This window comes from Diceros bicornis, chromosome 28 (genome assembly GCF_020826845.1).
Source record: "Diceros bicornis minor isolate mBicDic1 chromosome 28, mDicBic1.mat.cur, whole genome shotgun sequence".
Taxonomy (NCBI): domain Eukaryota; kingdom Metazoa; phylum Chordata; class Mammalia; order Perissodactyla; family Rhinocerotidae; genus Diceros; species Diceros bicornis.
Window position 1 is genome coordinate 6,223,339 of NC_080767.1, and position 18,985 is coordinate 6,242,323.

At 42.9% G+C, this 18,985-nt stretch overlaps 1 protein-coding gene across 3 annotated transcripts; it reads right to left on the reverse strand.

Annotated features, from left to right (window-relative positions):
* Positions 1 to 186: 186 nt before the first annotated feature.
* Positions 187 to 17,131, reverse strand: TRMT10B (tRNA methyltransferase 10B). 3 transcript variants are annotated; one of them, XM_058523559.1, is made up of 9 exons: positions 17,070 to 17,131; positions 10,686 to 10,893; positions 10,117 to 10,225; positions 9,373 to 9,497; positions 7,584 to 7,736; positions 6,107 to 6,185; positions 5,388 to 5,455; positions 1,263 to 1,386; positions 187 to 698 (listed from the first exon to the last, which is right to left on the reverse strand). In XM_058523559.1, the coding sequence occupies exons 2-9, from the start codon at positions 10,866 to 10,868 to the stop codon at positions 592 to 594; spliced, it is 948 nt and encodes a 315-aa protein (XP_058379542.1). In that variant the 5' UTR covers positions 10,869 to 10,893; positions 17,070 to 17,131; the 3' UTR covers positions 187 to 591. The 3 variants fall into 3 exon arrangements, with proteins under 3 accessions (XP_058379542.1, XP_058379543.1, XP_058379544.1); XM_058523560.1 differs by lacking the exon at positions 7,584 to 7,736; XM_058523561.1 differs by lacking the exons at positions 9,373 to 9,497; positions 10,117 to 10,225; positions 17,070 to 17,131 and having other exon boundaries at positions 7,584 to 7,725; positions 10,686 to 10,783.
* Positions 17,132 to 18,985: the final 1,854 nt, after the last annotated feature.

Here is an 18,985-nt window from a genome sequence, read left to right on the forward strand (position 1 = left end):
GCTACGGTTAGGAAGAGAAGCCCTCCATGCCCATACTCAGAACAGGGGAGACAGAGTAGGAGGCACAGGTGGGAATGAAGTGCTATGGGGGCTAAAGCAGGGCTAGGTTAGGACAGGCTGATCCTGCAAAGCATGTGTACAGCATTTTACTGAGCTGGGGAAAATCGGAAATGATCTAGAGGAGGCTGGAGAAAGTCATACAACTTTATGATGCCAGTTTAGTGAAAATTAAATTCTTGATATAACAATAATTATTTGAGCTATCTCTAAAGAGTAGGTTTTTCACAAATAGATGTACAAAAGATGAATTAACACATCCAAAGCCATGTAGTTTTAGGGCTAATTTGTTGTTACATGAACTTTTTACTTAGTCAACATGAATCTGGGCACTTCCTGTGAGCCAGGCACTATGGGAGATACGAAAGAGCATAAAATGTGTTTCCTGTTATTAGTAACTTATATTCTAGTGAAGATCCAAGATGTGGAGTAAAGGCACATGTAAGTGTGTGCCATCGCCATCCTCTGCTTTGCTCTTTGGTCAAGGCCCCTCCAGCAACTTTGCCTCCTGCAGCTGCCATCTGAGGCTGCTCATCATTCCACTGCATTCTGAAGAACATAGCCTTTTCTGGAAGAAACTCCTTTCTTCAATGCTTCAGGCCAGTTTTGAGTCTCCAAGTAAGTGGACAGGATATCAAATACTGTTAGAAGGGTTAAAAGAAAACAGTGACCACACAGAGGAAAAAGGTGTTCTGGCACATTTCATTCAACAAACCTACTCTGGACCACATATGGTACTAGATCCTAGGGAGATGGAGGCAAAGACACAGGCCCTGCTTGCCCACAAGGACTTCAGCCTACACTGAGAGAGGCCTGTGAATGGACAATCCTGCAACAGAGAGGAACACAGTACAGTGGGAACACAGAGGGGCCCTGATGTGGTCTGGGAAGGGGAGGGGAGCAGCCAAGATGCCTGTGCACTGAATCCTGAAGGACAAACAGGAATTTGCTGGTCAATGATGGGTTGAAGGCAGGGCATTCTAGGCCAAGGGAATAATTTCAACTATCTTTAACATAGTTGGGAACCAGGAATAAAATGAAAAATGCCTCTGAGAGGCCAGAATACATATCACAAAGTGCATGCACTAAAGTCCAAGCACATCAGTCACAGGGGAGACTGCTTCAGGGGCCATTAATACTTAAGAGGCAAAGCAGCAGCAGCACCAGAATTAACACATGTTCAGTGTGGGCCATGTGAGTAGTACCTTGATTGATGGCCAATATCTCTGAATGATAGTTTTTCCCATTCTGGCATCTCACCATGTATTCCTGGATTGGCAAGTGGGCTGTCTTGACGGAGTGTTCTTGGGCCTTTTGAAATGTCACCTTCTGTAAATCACAGATAAATATTCTTCTTATAAAAATAATACACAAGGATATTCTCATTGTAATATGCATAGCAACTGTGAGAATCCCCATTCACTACCACTCCAATTTCCATCTGTAATCATAATTAATGATAAGTGTATTAAAAACAAGTAGCCTACAGCAGAATGGAAGAAACTGCAGATAATTAAGAGAACTGCAGATAACGAAGAGTATTTACTTGTCCCAGGTAAGAAATAGCTTGTGAAGCAACATCTCACTTTTTTGGGAGTCATTTATCCATTAGCTTCCACTCACTACTACTTACAACCCAGAAGGAAGTAAGTAAAAAGAGGCATATCCGCAGCCACAATCTACATCCAAAAGTCCAAGCAGTCTAATCAGTTGGAGGAGAACACTCCTGGCCCTAACTCAGTAAGACCCAATTCTGGGTATCTGGAGTTTTCAGCTCATAGCCAATTGGTAGCAGCAAATTCGAGATAAGGGGGACAGGATTCAAGCCAGGTACACCACTAGCTACAAGAAAGCATTAAGGTGTGAGAGCACACAGTGCAATGAAAAGGAAGGGCCCTGAAAACTGCAAAAAAGAGGACTCAGAAGTCCAACAATCTGAGGCCTTTTAGGGTCAGAGTACAGTAACTGGTGTTCCTTTTTTGTGTGTATGTGAAAGGAAGATTAGCCCTGAGCTAACATCTGTTGCCAATCCTCCTCTTTTTGCTGAGGAAGAATGGCCCTGGACTAACATCTGTGCCCATCCTCCTCTACTTTATATGGGACGCCGCCACAGCAGGGCCTGACTAGCAGCGCATCAGTGCGCGCCCGGGATCCGAACCCACGAATCCTGGGCTGAAGAAGCGGAGGGTGCGCACTTAACCGTTATGCCACCGGGCCGGCCCCACTGGTGTTCTTTTGAAGATGTTCCTGAGTCATGAATTGGTTTAAATTATATTCATTACCTTGTAAAAAGCTCTGGAAAGATCATCTACCGATTTGCAATTTCAGGATTAAAGTTTCTAGATTACTGAGATAATTAACATACTCGGGTTTGGAAGGGGCCTCAATAGTTAACTATTCCACTCCACCACCCATCCAATGTCTGTCTGTCCTCTATGATCTCTCTTTCAAGTGGCCTCTGGCTTTAAATGAACAATCCTTGTGACAGGGAGTTCATGCATCCTGGGGAAACTCATTCCAATTTTGACAGTACCGCTTAATAGGAAATTCTTCTGATATTGAGCCAAATTTTCTGTTTCCCTTGAGACTTCCACTCATTTGTCCTAGTTCTATTCCACCAGGGGCCACACCAAGTAATTAAATGGCCCTTCCACAAGACAGCCATTCAGATACCTGAAAGCAGTCATCATGTCCGTATGAATCTTCTCATCTCCAGACTGATAGTCTCAGTTCTGTCAACTCTCCTTGACTATGACTGAGTTTTTAGCCCCTTCATCATTCAGGTCGACCTCTTCCAAACTTGTTCTAGCTTGTCAACGTCTTTTCACTTACGGTCCCTTAGTTGACTGTCCACTATGAGTGTGGTCTAACCAGCTGCAACAGTGTGAAGCAGGCCTAGCACCTTCTTTGTTCTGGCACTGGACTACCTGCCTCTCAGACTCACATGAAACAGAATTCTCAGAGAGAACTTCCAGACATGTTTTAAGTGATGTGATTCAGATGGGATAAGGGCACAGCTACTCAAAGGACTTCTTTGAAGGATAACAGTCCTTTGTATACATGAGCTATGATTGTTTTTTTGTTTTGTTTTGCTGAGGAAGATTTCTCTGAGCTAACATCTGTGCCAGTCTTCCTCTATTTCGTATGTGGGTTGCCACCACAGCATGGCTGACGAGTGGTGTAGGTCTGCACCAGGGATCCAAACCTGCAAACCCAGGCTGCTGAAGTGGAGTGCGTGAACTTAACCACTAGGCCACGGGGCCAGCCCCTATGATTGTTTTTTTTTAAAAGTCTTTTCCTTTACAATCACTTTGAACTAGAATACAGAATTCAAAGGTAGGAGGAGACTTGGATGCTCTCCTGGAGGAGCTTACAGTCTAGTTTCTGTTCTCTGAACATTGAAAGATAAAATGACTCCCCCTTGTTCTTAGCATATTTCTGTGAAGAAACCAAACTCTCCAGTAACAATCAAAAAGCTCTCTACATCTGACAAATCTTTGTGCCAGTTACTTTTCAGTTTAAATGTTGGTGGAGAAACAAGAGGATAATGTGTTAAAATTGCACATCTATGTATCATATGCTGCTCACTGACCCTCTAGACTTTTCTGCCTCAAAAAAGGGCTGTCACTCTGCTGTGGGAGGCTGCATTTCGCCATTACGTCTTTTTAATCTCTTTTAATCTAAAACAGCCCCCCTGACTATTTTAGTTTTCATTATATTGACTTTTTTGAAACCCCCGTCCAGCTTTCTTGCAGAATGTCTCACATCCTAGATCTGTTTCCTCATGATTAAATTCAGTTTAAACATATTCTAGTAAGAATACTTCACAGGTGAGATTCCATCATATCAGGAGGCACATAATGTCACTACTAGTGATTCTAAGTTTGATCATTTGGTTAAAACCTCCAAGTGACCTGAAGTGACCTCCAGATCACTTCATCATCATGGTACATTTTTGCCCCTGTAATTGGTGGAGTGATACTTTGAGACCACATGAACAGTCAGTTCCCCCACAACCATTCGCTCAATCAATTCCCTGAATCAATGATTGCACTGAGAGTGAGAAAATGATGATTTTTCAATTCTATTATGCATTTCTCACTTATTAGCTGGCATTCTTAAAAGCCCTCTCCCCGCCACTGCCCATTTTTTAAATTATCACTATGGAGTAATGGAACCCTGACCTATTTACTTACTTACTTACTTATTTTTGTGAGGAAGATCGGCCCTGAGCTAACATCTGCCAATCCTCCTCTTTTTGCTGAGGAAGACTGGCCCTGGGATAACATCCGTGCCCGTCTTCCTCCACTTTACATGGGACGCCGCCACAGCATGGCTTGACAAGCAGTGCGTGGGTGCGCGCCCGGGATCCGAACTGGCGAACCCTGGGCTGCCGCAGCGGAGCGCGCACACTTAACTGCTTGCGCCACCAGGCCGGCCCCAACACTGACCTTTTTAGAATAAATGCAATTTGGTTAAGTTAAATATGTGTTAAATATACAAAATGCAATTCAGTTAAGTTTCATCTTTGTTAAATATATGAAAAAATATATAAAATACACTCACATATATGAAAAACATTTATATATATAATATACCCACAAACACATATTTGTGTGATCACAGAATATATCAAGAAGGATACTCAGGAAAGCAGTAGTTGCTTCAGGCAGGGAACACTGGGGGACAAGGATGGGAGGGCCACGTATTTCTCAGTGTACTTCTTTTTATACATTTTAACTATTATATCATTATTATCTATGCAATATGTTAATTAGTAACTATAAACAAACAAAATTATCTCAACAAATATATGTATAATAGAAACACATTTCAAAACTTCAAGTATTCCAACGAAATTCCAATTCAACAGAGAAACTCTGGACAGCCCTACTGACGTTAAGGTTACAGGACAAGACTTATATCAGCAGGGAAGACGGCCCGAGAAGGAGCAAACTGCTCCCTCACAGAGAACAAACAGCAGTGAGAATGCTGAGTCAATGCTTCCCTGCTCACAAGCAAAATCAGAGTTGTCCACGCAGGACTGCAGAGAGGAGAGAAGGAAGGAGGTCAACAGTGGCTATCTACACAGCTACCAGACACTCCCCATTCCAGCTCCTGCCGGGATGCTGTCAGCTCAGGACTGCTGACACTGTGGTGAGGAGAGAGGGACTTCACAAATGGGAAGGCCAACCTGGGCAGCACAGGCTCCTTGCTCCTAGTCCCTCTGAGTTGTTAGGTCTTTGGGTAAGATTATGACAGGGAAGCTGCCTCTAAAAGTAAGCACCACTTTTCAAAATACAGTTGTTGGGCCTAAAATGTACACTTACCTTCTGAATGCTTTCGTCCACAAGTCCACCAAGGATGTAAACTTTGTTTAGGTCAACATCTTCAAGAGCTAATGAAAAAATGAAGATCATTTCTGAGATCAAATTTGTTTTATAGTTTCCAAATCCAAAGAAAGTAAAAGGAAAGAATTATTAATGATAAAAGTAGAAATTTAATGAAATATAAAACAAAAAGATACATTTGCTAATTCTCTAAAAAGACCAATTAAATAGACAAACATTTGGCATATCTAATCAAGAAAAACAGGTAATAGACTCAAATCAACATTAGAATTCAGAAAGGAGACAAAATTAAAATTACAGAGGAATGTGAAATAATTAGAAGAGAATACTAAGATCAACAATACCAATAAATTTGAAAATTACACAAAAGATGATTTTCTGGAAAAAAAATATGTATCTAACATTGACCCAAGAAGGGTCAATGGGGGGAGCTGAACAGGGAAACTGGGAAGGATTGCAAGGTAGCTCACAAGGTCCAGCTGAGGACAAAGACCCTAAATCTGTGCAGCTGAGTGCACGTGGCAAGACATACGCGAAACATCCAGTGAGGCATCTGTCCATAAGAGGTATGCAATTAATGGTCACTGCTTTATTTTTGGATATGCCTTGGGTGGCTTTAACAAATTTTGACTCAGGGAAAAATGAAACAAAGGGCCAAGAACAATGTGCTACATGAATCCCAGGAGTCAAGTACATACCATGTTCTGAGTCAGGAGTCAGGTACACAAGGGTTTCCACCGGAAATAAAGTAAAGCAGTCTTCTTCTGTCATGTCTAGCTGAAAAATGCAAATAATCCAGCGTGGTGTGAACTAGGTTAAGACACAGCACACAGTGCATGAACTAGTTACTGGGCATCTAGTTTCTATCTGGCATGGCGCTGGGTGCATCAAGGGGACACGTGTCTGACAACCTGTTCTCAGAAAGTGGTCAGTTGGGGAGGGGAAGTAGAAAGGCACAGACATTCAACCCTACATAGTGAAACAGAAAACAATATGCAGGGGCCGGCCCCGTGGCTTAGCGGTTAAGTGCGCGCGCTCCGCTGCTGGCGGCCCGGGGTTCGGATCCCGGGGGCGCACCGACGCACCGCTTCTCCGGCCATGCTGAGGCCGCGTCCCACATACAGCAACTAGAAGGCTGTGCAACTATGACATACAACTGTCTACTGGGGCTTTGGGGGGAAAAAATAAATAAATAAATAAATAAAAATTAAAAAAAAAAAAAAAAGAAAACCATATGCAGAAAACAATATGCAGCCCTAACAGACACACAGGGAGCATGCCCCGGGACTACAGATGAGGGAGTGACACCACCAGGGACGCTAAAAGAATGCTGGAACTGGATTTCTGAAAAGATGAGAGATTGACACGTACAAAAGGAAGCAGCATTCAAAGTGGAGGAAATCACCTAAGAAAAGCACGAGGACAGGAAAGCAAGGGGACCACATGGCCCTGAGAGCAGGTCTGTGTGGCTCATGTACAGGAATCACAAAATACGCAGAGTACAGCTGGAAATGGCCGCACCACAGGAAGGACTGTTCAGACAGTAAGAGCAGTCACGACTAACTGCAGTACTGCACAGGGCGCTGGGCACACTCAGTGCCTCGTGGACCTCCCCAGGAGGGCCACACCACCCAGTCTCAGCTACATAATGCCAACACACAAGGGCGTTTTTAGTGGCATTTCTTAGGAACTGATCTGGATTCTCCCCTGCATGTCAATTACTACATTTATGAGATCCTAGGGAATGAGTTGAAAAGTTATTTAGTACTCCCTAAAACTCATCTAAATCTACATCTCTTCCACAGGATTCTTTCTCTTTCCCCAAAACTCATTTTTCCTAATTCTGCACTACTGAGAACAAGAAAGGCGTCATGGCATTTCCCCAAAACATTCCTGGAGTATTCAGCCTAGCTTATAATACACAGAGCACAAAATAAAAGTCTAGATATTGGTAATATTTGTTTGACAATGCAGTGGAAAGATGAAAATTTTAAAATATAAGAACTGATGAGAGGTTCCAAATTTTTTTAGACTGCAACAGTAAAAACATATAATTCATATATGTATATATATTTTTTACATTAAAATATCAAAAAATTTTAAAACGTAATTTACTATTACCCCACAACCTACTTTTCAGATCACAATTCAAATAATAGGCAAAATGAGGCTTACCAGGTAACTAGAAAACCCATCATTCATTCTCAAACACTCTTCATACAGGGGACTGTCTGTTGTGAATCCGGTGAGGCAGATCCAAAATGGCCTGGCAGCTTTTTTATTTGAACCATACAACCTTCGAATCTGTCCAGCCAGTCTACTTAATTCCTTCAAAGAATTAAGGACAACTTAGGGTGGAAACACGCCCACTCTTTCTAAATTCATTACCAACAAATGATTACTCAGTGAGTTAATTGAATGCTCCCCTGGGAAATCTCATGAACTAGAACGGCCCCTTTTACTCCAGGAGGAGTACATGCATATGTGTGTGCGTGTTACACCCCATGGCATCACACCTTATAGATGAAAGTTAAGGTAATGATAGTAGCCCAGAATAGTAAGTTAAGAGAAAACTGAGAACTCTCCCTCTTTCTGGACCTGCTGTTATATATCTAATATGATACATGAAATTGTTCTTTTAGCTTTTATCTAAAATCTTACATGTGATGTCTACTACTTATTAAAAAGAGGTTAGATTACCATACAGACATTTTTATACTCCATCAGATAAACTCTGTACCTTCTCCCTAACTCCAGGAGATGTAATAGGATGGGAGGTTTTAACTTTCATCCTGACTCAAAGACATCACCGTTACAGAAAGGTAGTTTCACAATCTGGCCTGATTTGGTTCAGTAGAGAAAAAAAGGCTTTGGGTTTGATTTAATCTGATATCTCAATTAACATAAACAGTAGAAAATTCTTGGTTGGCCTTTCCAGAAGGCTATAATTAGAGGTTCCATGTAAACACCCCAGATCTTCAGTTTTTCTAATTTCTCTGAAAAACATGCACACACCAGGACACACAACAGGGATGTTGGAAAACAGAAAGATCTGTTTCGTGGTGTAAGCCCTAAAATAAAGGCCCAATACTGGGTGCTGCCCTGACATCTGGGGAAATCGGGAGGGCCATGAGTGGCTAAACTGCAAGTTCCTCTCCCAACCCTGTTCCTGCAGGTAAGGTCCCCTAGCTAAACAGTCCTTTTTATCAAAGGGACCAGGCATAGTTCCTGCTTATCCCTTAGTAGTGGGTTTCAATTCCCTGCCAGTCCATAGAAGTATTCCAGCAAACCAATCACATCTTCCTGCAGGAACCAGGGGGCACCCCACCCTCTTGATACTATAAAGCCTGCCTCCCACAGCCCCTGGGTATTCATTCTGTTCTTGAACGCAACACCATGGGGCCCCTCATGGCATGTCATCCTCCTTGCCAGGCTGAGTGTATGTGTGACTAATAAACTGCTATCATTCTTATCTGTTCAGTGTCAAGTGTCATGTGTTCAGCCATCCCCAGACCCTAGAGTAGAAATCCCTCCTTCACCAATAGGGTGGATGAGAAACGATTAACACACACAATGCAGGAAGACCTCCCACCAGGTAACTGCCCCACAACACGCAACCAGGCAAATATTCCTCTCCCCAGCAGAAGGCCAAAGATTTTGTCTGTGGAGAATTAAACATAAAAGGCTCCATCTAGACTGGGGAAACCATGAACACAGAGGCAAACATATTGGGCTCAAAAGATAAGGTAAAAATTTGCAAACTAAACCAGAGGATGTCTATTCTCTTTCCAATGCTTTACAACAGACATCTTGGAATTTAGTAGCCATGGGTAGAAAATTAAACACTTTTGCTGGTTTACTAGGGAATCACAGAAGCAGGAGCCGGCCATGCTCTTTGTGAAAGCTGCTCCCTTCCGGACTTTGCTCATGTGAGCAGGAATATGGAGCTTAGAGGATGTTCTACCTTCTTAGACATGTGGTGGGTCATACTCAAATCAATACAGAGTCTTGGTCCTGAGTGTTTGGCTTCCAAAAGTCTCTCCTTGGTTAAGGATCTCAGAAAACGTTTGCTGTGCTGGGGGCAGATGCCTAGAGTAGAAATATCAGAAAGAAATACAAGTGTGACAACAGAGGAATAGTATTCAGTAAGAAACAAATCTCCCTAGCCAGGTGAGTACTTTGTGCATATGAAGAGAAACTTGAAACTTGTGCCAGGGATTCATTCATTAGGTGGTTTAGGTACAGCAGAGTGGTGAGGAATGTGAGCACACTGCTGGGTCTAAAGCAGAGTTCAGTTACTTCATTTATTACCTGAATGATCTTGGGCATGTTATTTAATTTCTCTGAGCCTCAGTCTCTTCACCTACAGAACAGGGATAATAAAAGTACCTACCCCTTAGGGTAATCCATGTAAAATTCTTAGCACTGAACCTAGCACATAGCACTGAATAAATGTTAGCTATTGTTAGTACCATTCCTTCTGCTTCTGAGCTCATAAACACATATGTGCACCAGACAGCTTATATTTGAAAAGCAGCCTTAAATCTTGCTTTCTTTGAAACTTCGATTCCCAACAAAATAGGACAAGTCTTATCTCCCAGATGTTTCTTTTTACTTAAAAACAATATTCCCACTCTTCTAGGAACATGCAGACACCACTTTGCTAAGAAATAAACATGATTACAGCAGCAATCTGATTTATTGTTACCTGAATTTTCTACACGATTGGCTTTTCTTCTTTCTTTTTCTTGCTTTCTTTTGCTCTTCTTTGCTGCAACTATCTTTTCCCAGTGTCTCTGTTTTCTTTGGACATTTTTCTTATGTTATCCAGAAAACAAAATTGTTTGAGAACTTCATAAGCACCAAAAAGGAAAATGAATATTAGAAATAGTTACTTTATTATTTTTTAAATTTAGACATAAAGTTAGGAGAAAAAGGTATTAGTCTTAAAAACAAAAATAGACTAGATTGTGTTTAGAGAAAGCAAAGCCCCAGAAAAGAGATGTGACATGCCCAAGGTCACAGTAAATTTATTAGAGACAGCGCCTAAAGCAGAGTTTACATTTCCTTCTTAACTGTACCAAAAATTCTTGAACTTTATTTACTTTTCCTATGACTCAAATGGAACTGAAACTTTAAGTTAGCAGAAAATTTATCCCTTAGAATACACCAAACTCATTCCCAGTCTTTTTGTTACCAGTATCCACCCTTAGAACAGGGGTCTCTAGGACATTCCATCATCTCAAAGCCCATGGCCAGGCAGCTCGCTGCACTCACCGAGCACCACACTGCCCTGCCTGTGGGCAGGGTCTCTCCCTCCTGATGCTCACATTCCACATCAATCTGGAGAAGCTGGAAGCTTTCAGAGATGCCATCCTCGCCTGTGTCTTCCAGGGTGACTTCTTGCTCCCGCAGCACGCATGACTCTGTTTTCTGAGTCCCTTCCAATTTCCAGTCCATGCGTTTAGTCCTCTGTCCTTTCCACCTTGATTAGAAAAAGGCACAATTATTTGAGACATTATTTCACTTACAGAGGTATTTCCCTATATTCAGATGACAAATAGTGTTACTGTGTTACTGAAGGAGTAGAAGTGTATAAAATACTAATACAGATTTATTGAACTAAGACAAGCAGGTGAGTCTTGCAGAGAAATGAGTTAGCACAGAAACGTTTCAGTAGCAAGGAAGCCAAATCCACTTCTTAGAAGACAAGCACAACTCCGGACACCTCCAAGCAACCAATGATTTTTCACTGCTGCAGTGACACAGGTCACCAGGTCATTGACTGTGTTCTTTGAAAAGCTTGTATGGGGCCAGCCCCGTGGCTTAGCGGTTAAGTGCACGCGCTCCGCTGCTGGCGGCCCGGGTTCGGATCCCGGGCGCGCACCGACACACTGCTTCTTCGGCCATGCTGAGGCCGCGTCCCACATACAGCAACTAGAAGGATGTGCAACTACGACATACAACCATCTACTGGGGCATTGGGGGGAAAATAAATAAAAATAAATAAAATCTTAAAAAAAAAAGAAAAGCATGTATGAGTCAAGGGTGGGACAGAGATGGCAAAAGTCACCTCCCCCATTACGTTTCAATTTTTTTTCAAAATCATTCCTTTAGCAAATATTTATTAAGCACGTACTATATGCAAAGTTCTGTACTAGAAACATCTTGGGAGGATCAAGAGCTAGCCAAAAAATGTGCTAGAGTGTCATGAAACCAACCAAGAATTCTTCTCAGTGAGTCCACTGTGCTACCATCTTAAGAAAAGTGTATCTTTGAAAAAGTAAATCTAGGTAATATGATCGATGCATATGGTAAAAAGACCTATTTATAACAAAAAGTAATGATTCTCATTCTGACCCCTTTCACCTCTAGTGGCAACCCTTGTCAACCAGGTGATTTGATCTGGTAATTAACTCCTTAACCTGAAATCAGATGCTTGCACCATTACTTTTTGATTCAACTCCCTATGAAACACTAGAATTCAAATCACTTAAATTAACCCCTCTTGCTTTTTATTCTTCTGTTAGTTACTTTAACCTTTAATTTTTTCTTTTTTTATAGCAAACATTCTATTTTTTTTTGTGAGGAAGATCAGCCCTGAGCTAACATCCATATTAATCCTCCTCCTTTTGCTGAGGAAGACCGGCTCTGAGCTAACATCTATTGCCAATCCTCCTCATTTTTTTTCCCCATTTCCAGATAGTTGTATGTCATAGTTGCACATCCTTCTAGTTGCTGTACGTGGGACGCGGCCTCAGCATGGCCGGAGAAGCAGTGTGTCGGTGTGCGCCCGGGATCCGAACCCGGGCCGCCAGTAGCGGAGCGGGCGCACTTAACCTCTAAGCCACGGGGCCGGCCCTACTTTTTTCGTGAGATATAATGTACATACAGTGAAATGCAAAGATTTTAAGGATATAGCTCAATAATAAGTTTGTGTGTGTGTGTGTGGTAAAATATGCCAACCAGCTCCATGAGTTTTTGACAAATGCACAGGGCCTGTGTTACCCATGCCCCCATCAAGATATAGAACATTGCCATTGCTCCAGAAAGTTCCCTTCCTTCTGCACTTTCCAAGTCAATCTGCATCTCATTCCCACTGCCTGCCAAAAGCAACCATTGCTCTTTTTTCCATAACCATAGATTAGTTGTGCCTATTATAAAACGTCATATAAATGGATTTAAACCATGTACTCTTTTGAACTTGACATTTTCCCCCTCAACATGTTTTTGAGATTCACACATGTTGCTTCATGTATCAGTAATTTGTTCCTTTTTATTCCTGAGCAGTATTCCATTGTATGAATATACCACAATTTGTTTATTCTCCTTTTGATAGACATTTGAGATTTTTTCCAGTTTGGGGTTACTATGAATAAAGCTACTATGAACATTTTAATACAAGTGTTTTTGTGGACATAAGTTTTCATACGTGTTGGCTAAGTACCTAACTGGAATTTCTGGGTCATGGGTGTTGATTTAACTCATAAGAAACTACCATCAGTTTCCCAAAGTAACTGTACATTTTACACTGCTGTCAGCAACATATACAAGTTCCAGATGCTCCACAGCATCACCCACATTTGCTGTTGTCAGGATTCTTAATCTTAGCCGTTCTTGTGTAGTGGAAGCTCGTTGTGTTTTAATTTGCATTTCTTTGATAATTAATGATATTGAGCACTTTTTCACGCAATTTATTGAACATTCATAATATACCTTTGTGAGACATCTGTTCAAGTCTTTTGCTCAATTTTTTTTTTTTGAGGAAGATTGGCCCTGGGCTAATAACTGTTGCCAATATTCTCCTTTTTCTTTTCTCCCTAAAGCCCCAGTACATAGTTGTGTACCACAGTTGTAGAGTTATGGCTCTGCTATGTGGGACGCCGCCTCAGCATGGCTTGATGAGTGGTGAGTACATCCGCGCCCAGGATCGGAACCGGTGAACCCCGGTCACTGAAGAAGAACATGCAAACTTAACCGCTACGCCACTAGGCCAGCCCTTTTTGCTCATTTTTAAATTATCTTTTTATTAATGAGCTGTGGAAGTTTATATATTCTGGATACAAGTCCTTTTTCAGACATGTGTATTGAAAATATTTTCTCCCAGTCTGTGATTTGCCTATTCATTTTCTTAACACTGTTTTTTGTTGAGCAGAAATTTTAAATTTGGAGCAAGTCTAATTTATCAATTTTTTTCTTTTACAGTTAATGCTTTCTGTGTCCTCTAAGAAATCTTCGCCTACCCTAGAATCACAAAGATATTCTATGTTTCTATCTAGAAGCTTTGTAATTTTACCTTTTACATTTAGGTCTTCAATCCACCTCAAATTCATTTCTTTCAAGCACAACAGTCTTGTCCTGACTATTTTCCAATGCCTGAAAACAGTTTCTTCATATATTTTGTCCAGTTTTATAGTTTTTTTTATTACAGGAAGGTAAGTCTAATACCCATTCCTCTCACGACAATTACCAGAAGTCATCTTTACTATCTTTAAAACTATTTTTAAACTTCTACTTCTCGTTCAACAACCTTCCATAGTATTCTTTGACTCCTCAATGTTAGGTTGTGAACATAAATACCCTTGTCTTTCCCTCTCTCTCTCTTCCTCCTTTAATTTTCCAGCTTTGGTAAGCTGAGGCTTTACTTTTATGCGGTCGAGGCAGGTCTTACATTATGTTGTATCATCAAAATTAAGCCCTCTGTGCTTTGCCTATCCCCTTGGTTGTTCCTAAAATTTGTAAACAAATAAACTGCATTTATATTATTATAACTTTATAAATATTATCCACTGAAGAGACGGGTTGTGTCCAAGAGTTATATTTTGTTCTTCAGTGTTTTGACTCCTGTCCCTGGTTCCTAGAGAACATTTCTAGTGTTGAGTTCATATTGCTTTTTTCTTGTACTCCATCAAACACTCAAAATCAGGCCACATTTTAGTTCTGTTTTTAGTTTAGACATACTTACTAGGCTGTCACAGTGGAAAACAGCAGTCTTAGGATTTAGCCATGCCTCCCAGCTTGCTACCTGTGAGCAGTGGGACACAAGCCAAAGCACTTAACTCTTTGTCACAGATTCCCTCCATGAGATAGGAGAACACTACCTCTCAGGACTGTGGCAAGAACTAGACACATGTCATTGATCTGATGTACAACAAGCATTCATGAAATACTGGCTTTTGTTACCACCGTTCAAATTCCTCCACTGTTGTTCTTTCAGTTTTTCTTTCAGTTTTTCTAAAAAGGTAAGTCTTCCGAGCAGTTTTGGGTATTCGTCACACACCATGTGAACAACATCTGACCACCAGATACATTCCAGAAGATGGCCAAGTAAATTACTCTAGATTTTCAAAATTATAGATTTGAAATTTGTGTTCATTTTCCTGCCTAGGCTAAGGTTTACTTTTGCTTAGAAATCCTTTCTTTAATAATCAGTACAAATTTTAATATATTTATTTATACCACTGACTGTGTCACTATGAGTTTATGGCATATATAAAATGTAATAGTGTATATAATGTTTCTAGAGAAATGAGGAAAATACCAAGTTATTCTTAAACATTTCAGAAGCACTGCACTGTTCATATACGAGCAGTGATGTTGATTGTATCTTTTTTAATAAAAGACATCCAGACCTCTGTTATGATCGTTCCTTTAGAAGACTGAACAAACTTTGTTACGCCAATCATCAAAGCCATCTGTATTTTTCTGGATTTAGGCGTTCAAAAAAGAACGAAAGAAAACTTTAAGATAAACTGGTCCAATACCCACAACCTCATTTTATTAGTGTGTGAGAAAACAAACACCAGTTTGTTAAATGAATACTTGTTTGTTAATGGCCATGTGACCTCTTCCTCCTCTGAGCTCCACAGCATTTTGTATTATCTGTGTTTGCCCATTCATTCAGTCAATAAATATTCAGTGAGCTCCTCCTCTGTGCCAGGCCCTTTTGGGGAATGACTGGGAGGCAATGAATGTAGATGTCTCATTGGAGAAGTCTGGCTGAAAAGGAGAAATGAGAGCTAGTGCTGGAGTAGCTGGAGGGGCTGCAGAGGTTTCCACTGTTGTTTAAAAAATTGGAAGGTCTATGCTCATCTTTTCTCTCCCATCAAACTGAATTCCTCTGCAGGAGGGACTGTGTACCTACCTTTACCTAAATACTGAACAGCTCACAGTACAGAACCTTGCAACCAGCAATGTTCGAATAAACGTTTGTTGTACTGAACTGAATTTTACCACCACTACCCCCATTCCTTTCCTTCCTATTCCCCTACTTGTATCTCAGACCTCTCTGAATTTCTACATTTTTCAGACCAAGAACTCCGGATACAGTGATCTAGAAAATCAAATGCAGTTAACTCCAATCACTTCCACAAGAGTCTGTAATACAGCAGACCGGGCACGCAGGAGCACAGGCCCCACATCTTTTTCATCTCTGTATCTTCAGTGGCCAGCAAAGGCCTGGCCCAGGATGGAAGCTCAGTATGCAATAGAAGCTTGCCACCTAGTGACCCTTGGAAGGCAAAGATAAAGCTGGGCACCACAGAAGCACAGATCCATTCAATCCGCGTGAAACATTATCTGTGCTCAGATCTAGCATTTCATTTCTTCATTAAAAAATGTTTTCTGAGCCTCCATTGCAGATCCAGTGCTGGGAACTAGAGTTATTCAATTAATTAATCATTTACCAAATAGTTACTAAGCACCTGACATAATAGTACATGCTGAGGATTTGAGGATGATGTTCATTCTGCCTTCATGGGGCTCCAATTCTCTGACTCGACCTTGCATGACAGCTGGTCTGCCTGTTTCCCCACTTGATTATAAACTCTTTCAGGGAAGAGAGAATGAAGACTTCATGTGCACATCCCCAGTACTGAGCCTCGCAGAATAAGAGCATCCTGTTTGATAATCATGTCACTCTTCTGCTCAGAACCATGCAGAATTCTCCATTTCACTTACAGAAAACAGCCAAAATCCTCACAATGGCCTATACTGATCATTAAGGTCTACCTCTCTCATCTATTGTCCTCTGCACTGTCTGGTCTACTTGCTGTTCCTGAAACGCACCAAGGACATTCCCACCTCAGGGCCTTTGTACTTGCTGTTCTCTCTACCTCCAATACTTTTCCCCTAGATAATTAATTACATGATTACCTTCCTCACTTCATTCAGATCCAACATGCCACATCTTATTTTTTGTCGGAACTTCCCCATTCCTATAACGTAAGCAAGTGTTCTGCTTGCTTTGTCCACCACTATATCCTCTACGCCTAGAAGAGGGCTCGGTACATAAGACACGCTCGATAAACACCTGTTGAATTAATAAATCCTGCCCCCCCACCCCATCTCTGAGTTGAAGAGGCCTCAGACCTTTTCAACCCAAGTCCCTCCGGATGAGCCTATCAGTGACGGACCAGCCTCTAGTGTCAGTCCGCCGAGGCGGGCTCCGCCCCTCCGGCCCCGTCAGCACTGGAACACCTAGAGCCCGGGCCCGCAGTAGCCCGCCCCGCCCACAGGCCGAGACGCGAGGGGAAGCACGAAGGGAAAGCCCCACGAAGGTGTAGGACACCAGGCCACCAGACTATTAGACGCTGCTTCCCCAGCGTCCTCCCCGCCCGCGACCGAGCCGGCAGGCCCGCACCGGACCCCCCCAGCCCCTACCTGGTGCCGTCACCTCACGCAGCGGTGGCGGCGGCTGCAGCAGCGGCGCACATCAGGCCCCGCCTCCAGACTCATTTCCGGTTCCTGCTCCTCTCCGCATGGCATTCTGGGAATTGTAGTTTTCGGCTTGGCCGCTGGGTGTGCAGGTGCCGGAGCCGGGCTTCAGCGTCCACGCCCCACCCTGCGACTAGGGAGCCGCGTCCCGCTGGAAGTGTTGCCGCGCCTCTCTGAGCCTCACCTTCCCTGTCTGTTAGATGGGGTTTACAATCCCAGCCGCTTGCCGACCTCACAGGGCTGCTGCAGGTGACCAGGCGCTCTGATAGCTGTCAAGGGCTGAACATTGCCAAAGTGGGTTGACGCCAGACTTGAACCACCCTCATCTCGCAGCCTGGGCGCCTTGTCCTCACCTGGGCTTCCCCATAACCAGCAGGGCCCACGAGCTGACACAGCCCTTCCCTGAGCACACATTCCCCCTCACCACCACCTGGCTGTCCAGGCTCACCACAGAGATATCCCGGCTTGGGCAGGTAACGAGTCCAGCCTCCTCCCGCTCTCTCTCCTCCTTCTCGCCTCACAGATCCGCGAGGAAACTGAGGCTCAGAGACCTGAAGCGACTTGCCCAAGCCTTGGTCTGATAGAAACGATCAGCCACTCTTCCCTTTGTTCCTCCTGTCCTAGGGGGTCTCACCCTTTCATAGAAACCCCACCATGAATGAGCCTGAAATATCTCCCACTCAAGAAACCACAGCTCTGTTGGATCCCTCCTTCACACCACACCATTCCCCCCTCTAGACTTTTCTTTCCACAGCTCCTCTAGTACCTCCCATCTTGCCGCCAAGCCATGCTTCAATCCATCCTTTATCTGCTACTGGAGCAATTTTAAATGATAAAACTAAACATTCTTTTTCCCCCAGAAGGCTTTTTCTAAAATCCAGCTCTAACGTCTCTTCTGTGCCCAGAAGCTGGCCCTGGCTTCCCACTCAGCAGTTCCCACTTGCAACGTGGCTCAAATGGTCTTCAGTGGCTCCCACCACACCTACCAGTCCCTGCACCTTGCACTCAGCTGTACTGAATACCTCTCCCCTCCCTGCCACTGCTCTTGTGTCTCTTCACCTTTGAATGAGCTCATGGCCACTTCCTCTCCTGGCTGGTCTCATTGCCCTTCCTGCCTGGCCCCCATCCATTTGCCAGATGATTATGTGTCTCCCTTACTCCAAACCCTTCAGTGGCTTCCCATTGCACTTGGATGTAAAATCTAGCCTTCCCAAGCCCTTGCACAGCCTGGTTCCTGGCTGCCCTTCCAACCTCATCTATCACTCTTCCCCCAGCTTGCTGTGTTCCAGTCACACCTATCTTCTTGAAATGCTTCAAACAGACCAAAGCCCTTTGCAGATACTGTTCCCTTTCCTCTCACTTTTTCCACAGCTGGCTTCTTCTTATCCTTGAGGCTTCAGCTGAAACATTCCCTCTTCAGCGAGGCCTTTACTGATTGCCCTAGGTAAGACTGGCTCATCCCATCCCCATCTTGGCACTCTATTTTCTTTATATCACCTATCAGTCAGTAATCTTTTTTTTTCTGGGTCTTTTCTACTAATTATGAGTTCCTTGAGGGGACTGCATCTATCATGTCGATGATTGTATTTCCAGTGCCACTGCACAGTAAATATTTGCAGACAGAATAAACAAATAAGTTATTTTTCTCCTTTCTTGACACATCCAAAACTTACCTTCCTATCTACCAAATCCAAGACCTGACACACAGCAGCTACTCAATAAATACTTCTTGCCATGCTAGTTCCAGTTAATGCTGCCACCTACAGGAAGCGTTCCCTGATCACTGCTCTGCCCCTCACCCAAAAATGACTTCCCTCCTTTGAGCTCTCATAGCACTTTATCTGTTCTCTTTGATGGCCCTG

Coding starts and splice junctions, on each gene's coding strand:
- TRMT10B (XM_058523559.1), bottom strand. CDS start 10,868: ATGGACTGGAAATTGGAAGGGACTCAGAAAACAGAGTCATGCGTGCTG. Junction 10,226..10,685: donor GCAGGGCAGTGTGGTGCTCG/GTGAGTGCAGCG, acceptor GGATAACATAAG/AAAAATGTCCAAAGAAAACA. Junction 5,456..6,106: donor GACTCCTGACTCAGAACATG/GTATGTACTTGA, acceptor TTTTTTCATTAG/CTCTTGAAGATGTTGACCTA.